The sequence below is a fragment of the Gavialis gangeticus genome, unplaced genomic scaffold, assembly GCF_001723915.1.
Source record: "Gavialis gangeticus isolate Ggan-Ray unplaced genomic scaffold, GavGan_comp1, whole genome shotgun sequence".
Classification (NCBI taxonomy): Eukaryota; Metazoa; Chordata; order Crocodylia; family Gavialidae; genus Gavialis; species Gavialis gangeticus.
In genome coordinates, this window is record NW_017729012.1 from 4997254 (window position 1) to 5007850 (window position 10597).

The following is a 10597-nucleotide window of genomic DNA, read 5'->3' on the forward strand; positions in this document are numbered from 1 at the left end:
CCCCCCCCCCCCCCCAAAAAAAATTTGATCTGATCTTGTACATTATTAGTCTAAATGAATAAATGACAAATCAAGCTTCTGGCAGACATTCTTTTTTATTAGAAAGACTGTTAAAGCTTTTTTTCCAACTATTTAAGTTGGTCTAACGAAAGCGATCAGATCAGAACCTTGTCTGCCCCTGTCCTTAGACCAACACGGCTGCAACCCACACCCCTGTCACATGGAAGAAATCAAACTTCTGACATTATCATCAGGAGTAATAATAGGGCGTACTGCAAGTACTGCCAGCAGAGAGCGGAGATCCCGTTTACCTAACACCGCACAAACTTTGCCATAAATAGCCCACCGTCAAAATACAGAAGACAAACACCAACTCGAGGAGGAAGGGAGACAACCCAGAAGCAGTGAAAATTCAGATACTCAGCAAACACCATATTAGTTCCACAATTTGGTTTTATTTTTGTGCGGGGGCTTGCTCTCCGAAGTTGCAAAAGTTTTCCTGGAGGGAGGAATATTAAAATAGGTCCAAATCTGAAAAGCAGCTGGGTACAAGGCGATATAATCCTTTTTAATAGCCGTAGTGCCACCCTGTGGCGCTGATATACACGGACAGCCACAGGCGGGAATCGGCCCCTCTAAAAGTTCCTGGTAAGAACCTGAAGCTTCTCAAACAAGTGATGTCGTTTCTGTCGTATCTCTGAAGAAAGGAAAGTGATGTAGATTATGAATTGAAACACTCCAGTTGCAATGGGTGCCACAGGGAGGAAAACTGTGCCAGTAGCTTGGCGTTCTTTTCAGACCTACGTTTAGCATGTTAAAGGCATCGTGTCACCTCTGTGATCGCGTGAACTTGATGTTTTAATATGACACCCTTGAGTCCCACACAGCGCCACTTCGGGACCACCACATCGTGCTGACGCAGACGCTCTGGACCGCTTGTCGGATACATCGGGGCGTTTCTTTGGGCTGCGCCACGTGCTCGGTGAAAGCGGGGCGGAAACTGGCTGCGAAGTTGCTACCCATTTCCAAGCGTGAACTTTCCAGCCGGTTGGCTCTTTGTGTTGCTGGATGGACCTGTTTATGGTGCAGTCATTATTTTGCATGTGGGGCCGGTTTAAATTTATTGCATAATGTAAGTCATGTGTGGCAGGGGCCTTTAGCAGCCTTGCATTAAACCAGCACTGTCAGCGTGTCAGTGGCCTGGGACCAGCGTCCTCTTGCAACTGCGACAGGACAGCCCCTACCAGGGCCGAGGCACTGCTCAGACTAACTTGAGTAATATATGCGTGGGGGGGACCAGCTTTGGTGGGCTGGGTTGACCGACATCATCAGGAGTTAGTGCATCACTTTTTTTTTTTTTTTTTTTTTGCAAACGTGATAATTTCTATATATTTATTTCTATATTATTTCTGAAACCCCCTCCTGGTGCCCCCACACCACGATGTCATCAGGTGCGATTGCATCACTTTTGGGGAGGAAAATATTTATTTCTATGCTATTTCTGAAGCCTCCTCCCAGTGCCCCCGCACTATGACATCATCAGGAGCTATTGCATCCCCTTCCTTTTGCAAAAATATTTATTTCTCTAGATTTATTTCTATATCATTTCTGAAACCCCCTCTCAGTGCCCCCACACCATGATGTCATAGCATGATGCAATAAATAGAAATTTATTTCTCTATGTAGAAATATATAGCTATATTATACCTATATAAATAAACAGATGTTTCTATATATGGAAATACATTTTCCTACACAGGAATACATCAAAATAAATAGCTATTTATTCCAATATATAGAAATAGCTATTTATTTCTATACATAGAAATAACTAGATATTTATTGATATAGATATAACATATTTCTATACATAGAAATAGATGTTTATATAGATATATAAGTTTCTATACATAGAAATAACTAGATATGTATTTATATAGATAAAATATATATTTCTATATATAGAAATAAATATCTCTATATTTCTCTCTATTTATTCTGCATCTAAAAATAAACATACATTGATATTTATCGCACCGTGCTATGACGTCACGCTGCGGGGGGGGGGAGCAGAGAGGCGGTTCCAGGGCTAGGCTCCCGCTTCACTCTTACAGGCTGCCTGGCTGCCATGACAGCGCGGCCCCCCCTCCCCCGCCCCCTTTTGACCCCGGGAGGCCGGAAGTGCCGGTTTACTTCCGGCCCCTCCTTGGCGTGAGGCTGGGACGCTTTTCCCAAGCGGACTGAGGGGTGCTTGCTGCCGCGGTGCACGCCGGGTGGCGCGGTGCACGCCGGGAGAAGATGGATTCGCACGCGCTGTTTCGCCGCCTGGGCGCGGGCGCCCGCTTCGACGTGAAGCGCTTCAGCCGCGACGCGCGGCGCTTCGGGGTGAGGGGGCGGCGGGCGGTGGGGGAGGCCCTGATCTCCTGATCCCGGGCCCCTGCCGGCCGGCGACTGACAGCCCTGCCCCTTCCTCCCTCCCTTCCAGGTGGTGAAAGGCCCCGGCCCGGGCTCGGTGGCCCCCGCCAGCCTGGACTTCTTCAGCGTGCGTGAGACTGGGCCCCTGAGTACCCCTGGGACAGACGGCGCTGCAGCCTGGACGCCTGCTGCGGAGTCACCAGGTTGGGTCGGGAAGCCCACGGTTGAGTCAGATGGCGGCTTCTGGGGTGGGGGGAAGGGGTATGGGCAGCGGGATGGAGGTCTGAGCTTGTTCCAGTCCCCTTGCTTCCCTCCCCCATTCAAATGCCGCCTCCAGCCTGGGGGAACAGCTCCCTGCAGCCTTAAATGTGAAAATGAATCTGGAAGCACGTCCTAGCGGCAAAGGGGTAACATCGCAGCATCCCAGTCTTGTTAGCCCCCTTCCCCATCGTCAGCACCAAAATCTGCCCTGGAGGTCTCGGTTCACCATTGTTAAATCAGATGCATGTGTGGTCTAAGACCACGTTTTAGCTGAGAACTGTATTTCTGTTCCTAAATATATATAGGAAATATAGGAAAGTAAAGCTGGAAGGGCCCTCACAAAGTCTTCTAGTCCTGTCCCCACCCCTTGCGCAAGGCAGGATCGTCCCTGACTAACCCATCCCCTGCTCCCCGTACCACAAAATGAAGCTCCTTCAAACATTCGCATTTGGAGGAAATCCACAGTTGCGTACACAGTTGCAAAATACACAGTATCAGCTCCCATATAAGATATGTGCATGTTTTAGTTTACGTATTTGAGGCATGCAATTTCAGTTTGTCGATAGGGTGAAATTCAACCATACGAAGAGGCCGCTCTACTCGGTGCAAATGGACTTAAGTGGTGGTTAGAATCTAGTGCAAGCCCTAGAAGGGAGAAGAATTTCACCAGAGCCAAACTAATACATTTGGTCACATCTTGGGAGAACCTGCTGGAGACCAATACTGGTTATAGCAGCAACAGTCAATGCTCCCTTTGAGCAAGAAGGCAGTCTACACACTTAAGTAAATTTAGAGGAAATTATAGGATGGTTGGCACTTGTGTAGTAAGTTCCAATTTTACACTATCAAAGCTTCAGATTCAATAGTTTATGCGTTTGGCATGAAAAGCAGTAAAAATACACTGAAGAGATGCTGGGTAAGATGGACCTATAGTCTGACTCAGTAAATGGCAGTTCTTGTGTTCTTATGTTTTTAGGGCTCGAAAGGAAGAGAACAAGAGAAAGTGAGAGTTCCAGGGGGAAGAAAAAGAAGAAAACCTCAGGTAGGGAAACTTTTCCCTTTGATGTGCTTAAACCTCCAGAACTAGAACAGCAGGGACAAATCTGACACTGTGAGGAAATGCTAGATTTGCCAATACAAACACCTAGTGCTTGATTTGAATTATAAGCAGTCCTCAGACTTATAACACAATTGGTTCCTGAAAAATGCATCTTAAGTCAAAATGTCGTAAGTTGGAACCGATTTTCCCATAGGAAACAATGTTGTGAATGGGGGCTTGGTTCCTGAACCAAGGCCCAATACCCTATTTGCACCAAAAATAACCCAGAATTTTGTTCTCAGTCAGTCATAGGTGAGTAATATAGCTACATTAATGTATTTATGTTGTAAATAGCAATTATATTGATTTGGGAGGACTTCTTTGAGGTGACTTTGGACTTTTTGAAGTGCTCGTGGCTGGAGTCTTCTCAGGAGCCTTGGCTGCAGGTTTTTCTGGAGTCTTATCTGCTTTCTTAAAGAAAGTGTCCCAGGGAGATGGGCAACGCAGCAAACTTGTTAACTGGTGTGGCATGGCGTCAGATCAAGTGTTGTAAAGTCAAAACTGATGTCAGAAAGTTGAAACAGGGTGTCAAATTATAAATGTTGTAAGTGCAAAACGTAACTCAAAATGTTGTAAGTTGAGGACTGCCTATATTAACAAAAAAGAAACCCAGGACTCTTGCAAAGAGAAAAATATTTACTTACCATGTTATTTGAAAGATGTTCAACGAGTTCTGGTTGTATCACTTTATCCTTACTTTCAGCTGCTGCTTTTCCATAGGTTTAATAAGATTCTGTGGTCAGGGACCTTTGTCATTTTTCATACCCCTCAAATACCCTAGCACTTGCACAGTTTTATAAATTAATTCTGATAAGAATTAACTTTAATTGTGGGTAACATTGTACCACCAATCTACAGCAATTGCAAGTTGTTTTCGTCATCACTCCCTTGAATCGAGGATGAGCTCTGCCACAGCTGACTGATGGGTCTTGAGACGACTTAAAAGTCTAATCCGTGAGCCACAGATCTGTCCACACAAGTTGCAGGCCTTTGTGCAGGGGAGATGGACTGCAGGCTGGTATTCCTCTGCCCTTCCTTCCTCCACTCCTCTCTTCTCTGCTTTGAGAGCAGATGCTTTACCTTGAAATGGGCTGCTGCTTGGTTGAGGTTGTGGCGCCATTGGAGTCGCCATTGCAAGCTGTACTACTGGCTAGAGGAAGCTTGACAGTTTATTTAGCTGGCCTGCTCCAGGGCAAATGAATTCTGACATGGCACAGAACTAAGGCTTAGGCATCTGATTCTACCCCAGTTGACTCATCCATGAATTTTCCTTTCATTACTCCTTTTTTTGAAATGCACATTTCTTGAACCTTTTAGAAACTATTTCTGCGTCGGAACTTCCTGAAAATGATGGGATATTGTGGATGTCCTCGTTGGAAGCAAAGCTTAAAAATACAAGAGAAATGGGAGAAAAGAAACCCACTGCAGAAAAACTGGAACAGCTCAGACAGGAAAAGGTGAGCTAGATATATTTGCTTGTACTCCAAGAGCTATATGTTAATTTGACACAACTTTCAGATGAAATGCTTGTGTTTATTTGTGCATCTTTGAGTTGAAGATTGTATAACATGAAACAGTAATCAGCAAATGGATCTTTGTTCTGCCATATAAAGCAAGTTAAACCTCGTCTCTTATCTTACAAAGGATGCTGGAGTTCTGAATTTAGTGTGCGAGGTACTTCCACTGACTTCAGTGGCATTATTCCTATATGCTTTATTAATAATATGGGTAAGTTTTTTTTTTTTCCAGAATTAGGGTTTTTAGGGCATGGACACATGAATGAAATACTGCACTGTAACCTGGGACAGCAGCATTTTGGTTGAGGGGAAGCTGGTACAAGTGAGCTTTCACGTACCATGGGATAGGAGCATCCACATAGATACTTACTACAGAGCAACTCCTTTTCCTGTAAATCTCTGCCATAGTTTACCTTGCAGTCACTTGTCTATGTGCCCTTACCGTTATAAGTAGTGCAGCAGATGTAAATAAAGAAGAGCATAAAATGGCAAGATTTGCAACTATTCTGGAAGGTGTTTTTTTCTCTCCTGGGAAATGCTTGTAAAAAGCATAGAGGTTTAGCTTTGCTTAAAAAGCACTGGAGGAGGGAGCATGATTTCATGGTTAGAATACAGGGTTAGGACTTGGGTGTCAGACACTGGTTTTTACTGGGTCATCTTGGTCCTGCCATGCTTTCACATGTGTAAAAACAGTACCACGTAAAGTTAATTGATTTCCCCCCCCTCCCCCCCAATATAAATGTTCTGTCAAAGTATTAGGTGATGACTTCTTTGACTTTGATAAAAGGCCATGCTCCTGATGTTTTGAAAAACATGTACATCTTGCCTTCTAGATAAACCATTTCCGAAACAAGTACAAGATTAATGTGCAAGGTACAGATCTTCCTGAACCAATTGCCACATTTGAGCAACTTCAAAAGGAGTATAAAATCCACCCTAAAATAATGCAGAACGTTGAATCTGCTGGCTTCCAGGTCCCCACGCCAATTCAGATGCAAGCCATTCCTGTCATGCTTCATGTAAGTCAGCTTGTCTTATATGATGCTTTGTGTAACAAAGAATAGTTTGGAATCTCTTCATTTTATAACTTCCTGTTTGCATTCATGCAGCCTTTTGCATTTAAAAAAAGCCTAAATTTAAATGCTCACTGTTTTTGTATTGATTTTTATACCCATAGGGTCGGGAACTCCTGGCTTCAGCTCCTACTGGATCTGGGAAGACCTTGGCTTTTAGCATTCCTATCTTAACACATCTGAAACAACCGATGAACAAAGGATTTAGAGCACTGATCATCTCTCCTACTAGAGAACTTGCTAGTCAAGTAGGATTCTTTTTTTAAAGTTGGCAGACTTGGAAACACCTGTGTTGTTCTGAGGCAGGAAAACAGGAACTTGGTGGATGTGCTTTTCTATCCTGTCCACTGAGGTGTTTTTCCTGAATAAAGTTTTGAGTTGCCTAGTAATGTAATAGTAATGCCTAGAAATGTAAAGGTATGGTTGGATCAGGGAACCACCAGGACTTTACTCCTGAGACTAGTTTAAAATTCAATTTAAACTTCAGCTCAGCAGATGTTAGGACTGCCTGTTTTTCTGAGTGGGTTTTTAGTCTGTAAATGCCAAACTGTGCAAGAGGACTTGTGGGTTTTTTTGATTCCTAAAGATGTCCTTGTGTAGCTAATGCTAGGAACTTTGATCTTGAATTGCTCATGTATTTTAGACACACAGAGAGCTGGTAAAGTTGTCTGAGGGAACAGGCTTCAGAATACATATGATCCATAAAGCAGCTGAAGCAGCCAAGAAGTTTGGGCCCAAATCATCTCAGAAGTTTGGTAAGCATTCTCACTACTTCAGAGATTCTCTCAAAAACTTGAAACTTTCAAAGCAACTTTTAGAGTGTATATGAATTTTTAAATGGGCCAATACATTTAGTGTTTGTCACTGAAATCATCTCGCAAAGTCCTGTGGACACTTGTCTCCATGACATTTTAAAAAATCCTTAAAACCCAATGGTTGAAAGAGAATGGGGTATAACTCATGAAGGCAAATCTTCATCTGCTGTATAAAACAAATGCCACTCAAACACTGGCAAAGCAGCTAGTGTGTAGAGGTCAGAAACATTCCAAATGTGCTGCTGATTTGGCTGTATGGTGGCACTTTTGAAGTGCTGGAATACTGCCATGCATCTGAGATTGGTCATTCAAAGCAAAAAGTGACAACCACTTGCTATTGTGCTAACTTTATTAATGTAGTGTAACTGAATCTGTTTTTGGAATCTCGATAGCCATTGCATATATCTGTCGAACAATACCTAACAGAACATGTGAGAGCTAATGAATCCTTACAACACCCTTAAATGTAAGGAAAATAACAAAAACACAAAATAGCTCATTTTACAGGTAAGGTCACCAGAACCACAGGGAAATGAAGTAACTTGCCCTAGGAACTCTCAGCAAATTGAGGATTAGAGCTCCTGGCTTTAGCGTCTGTGCTTTCATTGCTAGATCATATTGGTTATTTATTTAAACCTGGCTTGTTTTTCTGTGTCCCTAATACAGTTTTGCTTTTCCTGTAGATGTGCTAGTGACCACTCCAAACAGACTCATTTATTTACTAAAACAAGATCCTCCAGCAATAGATTTGACCAGGTACTGAGTTTTGCTTATATTCATTACTTCTCTGCAGTATAGATTTAGTATCTGTTCAGTCCTAAAGCTGCCATGCTCTTGTAGGATCTTTCTCCCCTGAAAGTTGCTTTCATTGAACAGAAAACATTTTGCTCTTCTCAGGGTTGAGTGGCTGGTGGTGGACGAGTCGGACAAACTCTTTGAAGATGGGAAGTCAGGGTTCCGTGACCAGCTGGCCTCCATCTTCCTGGCTTGCACATCTCATGTCATCAAAAGAGCTATGTTCAGCGCAACTTTTGCACATGATGTAGAGCAGTGGTGTAAACTCAACCTGGATAATGTCATTTTGGTGTCAGTTGGAGCAAGGTGTGTGAGCAGCAACATTTTCTCACTCTTCCACCTACAGGGATTTTCTTTTGTGTCTAGTCAGCTGTCTGCCTCCATGTGGGCAGGCACCTACTTACATCTTTCCTTTCTTTAGTTTGGAATCCCTCAGATGTTAATCTGAAGGCCACTTTTTCAGCCATCTGAATAGCTGGATTTGTGTGGCAGCGTGTTACAGGCATGAGGGTGATTTTTCATACAGCATGGGGAAAGTGCCCTTTTATTCTGAGTCTGTTTGTTTATTCAGGTGTTACCACATACAGGAGGGTGGACATGTGAAATCTCTTCATTTTGTCATGTTTCCCTTTCAGCAGTGAACATTTTTATCTTGAAAAATACTAACAGCGGCTTGTTGCTGCAACTTGGTTTTGGTTTCAGAAACTCTGCAGCAGAGACAGTGGAACAAGAGCTCTTGTTTGTTGGATCGGAGACAGGAAAGCTGCTGGCAGTGAGAGAACTGGTTAAAAAGGTAGTTGTGAAATGACTGAACTTCTCATTCTTGCTTGCTGTACATTTTGCCAGAGGCGCATTCTTTCCTGGGTCATATCTGTCAGGACAAAACCTATTAAGTTTGCTGATATATGAGACGTGCTGTGCCTAAGTAAAAGCAAATGTAGCCTGCCAGTGAAAACTGGAAGGCTTTCCCTTTGCATGGGTCTGAGTTAGACTATCTTGTGTCTGAGCTGGAAAGATGAGGCGGAATTTAGACCATTTACTATGGATAAATTTTACTTCTCAGTGTGGTGTTTCTCTCTGTCTCCCAGCCCCGCACCCCAGTCTCCCCTTGAAGTCATGTATTTGCTCTGGTAGCTTTTCTGCATTTAGTATCTTGCTTTCTGTGGGTGAAATTCAGTTCTGATGCCTAAATCCTGTGTAACTCCATCCAACTCACTAGAACTGAATTTGCTTAATCCAGGCCCCAAGAGTTTTGTTAGGCAAAAACCGCCCTTTGAAATGTAAAGCATGCAAGCTAATTAAATCCATGGTAGCACTGGAGTGAATTCAGAGAGGAAAATGACTTGAGCCTTACTTGCGCTTGTTCTTTTGCAGGGTTTCACGCCTCCTGTACTTGTTTTTGTGCAGTCCATCGAAAGGGCTAAAGAGCTTTTCCATGAGCTTATTTATGAAGGTATCAATGTGGATGTTATCCATGCTGACAAAACGCAGCAGCAGGTAGGAAGACATAATAATAGTATTCCCTGTTTGTTTTTTTTCTCAGAAACCATGTAGGAAGTTGTCTTCAAAACTAGACTATCCTTATGCAATTGATGGGAGGGCGGCAAGGGTTTTGCAATACGTGATCTTTGTATGGAAGACCTGAGTTGGGTTTTACTGTTCAGTGTCTCAATGTTTGCTGCTTTCAATGCATAAATGCACTTCTGAGCTCAAGCTGCTTATTATTAGGTCACTTACTTACAAAGCACTAATTTTTATTTACCAGAGAGATAACATAGTGCACAGTTTTAGAGCTGGGAAGATTTGGGTGCTTATATGCACGGCCTTGCTGGCCCGAGGGATTGACTTCAAAGGAGTGAATATGGTCATTAACTATGACTTCCCAACCAGTGCTGTGGAATATATTCACAGGATAGGTAAGTGTTCCCCTGCCCCAAAAACAAAGCAGTGCTTTGGTTCCCCCCTCTCTCTCTCTCAATTAGCTTTTGCGTTGGGTGTGCTAAAGCAGAAATTTGGAAGTGAGGACTCCTGGATTAGCTTGGCTGTGATGGGAGGGCGTCTGTGTCTATGTCATTTAACCTACTTCACGCCTCAGTTCACCTCTGCCAAACTGGGTTACGTGCCTCATAAAAATCTCTTAAATAGACTTAATTCTTGTTTGTAAAGTACTTTTAGAGCCTACATGCTTGCAGCTTCTGTGCAGTAGGGACAGTGTGGCTGAGTCTAAACTGCTGGGGCATACTAACAGATCTGTGGTGTGGGTTAGTGGAGAGTGACCTGAAGTTCCTGGAAAAAGAATAAAAACTTGCAATTTTCTCTGCACGATTGGTCTTCGACAGGTCGGACTGGGAGAGCAGGACATACGGGAAAAGCACTCACTTTCTTTACTGAAGATGACAAACCTTTATTACGAAGGTAAATTTGGAAGATGGCATTGTGATTAGTTCTTAAGTTACCCTCCTACATGTTTGAATGATTGAGACTAGGGGCATCAAACTTACCTGGCTCTGAGTCATGCAGCATGTGCCAGACCAGACCACAAGCAGTGCCATGGGGCATATCTTTAATACCTCTTGCCAAACAAACTGGTACTGAATTGGAGTGGGGGGGGGGGGGGGGGAA

General features: G+C 43.4%; 1 protein-coding gene across 1 annotated transcript in view; it reads left to right on the forward strand.

The window, feature by feature from the left end:
• The first annotated feature begins 2268 nt into the window (after window positions 1-2268).
• The window catches only part of DDX52 (DExD-box helicase 52), a 10157-nt gene continuing 1828 nt past the window's right edge, over window positions 2269-10597 (forward strand). Inside the window, exons 1-13 of the mRNA XM_019510949.1 lie at window positions 2269-2385; window positions 2486-2638; window positions 3610-3718; window positions 5093-5232; window positions 6126-6311; window positions 6470-6613; window positions 7009-7120; window positions 7864-7936; window positions 8078-8281; window positions 8678-8768; window positions 9350-9472; window positions 9741-9891; window positions 10315-10390. Coding sequence (XP_019366494.1) covers window positions 2299-2385; window positions 2486-2638; window positions 3610-3718; window positions 5093-5232; window positions 6126-6311; window positions 6470-6613; window positions 7009-7120; window positions 7864-7936; window positions 8078-8281; window positions 8678-8768; window positions 9350-9472; window positions 9741-9891; window positions 10315-10390 — 1649 coding nt within the window. The 5' untranslated portion in view covers window positions 2269-2298. The remainder of the gene's footprint in view (window positions 2386-2485; window positions 2639-3609; window positions 3719-5092; window positions 5233-6125; window positions 6312-6469; window positions 6614-7008; window positions 7121-7863; window positions 7937-8077; window positions 8282-8677; window positions 8769-9349; window positions 9473-9740; window positions 9892-10314; window positions 10391-10597) is intronic.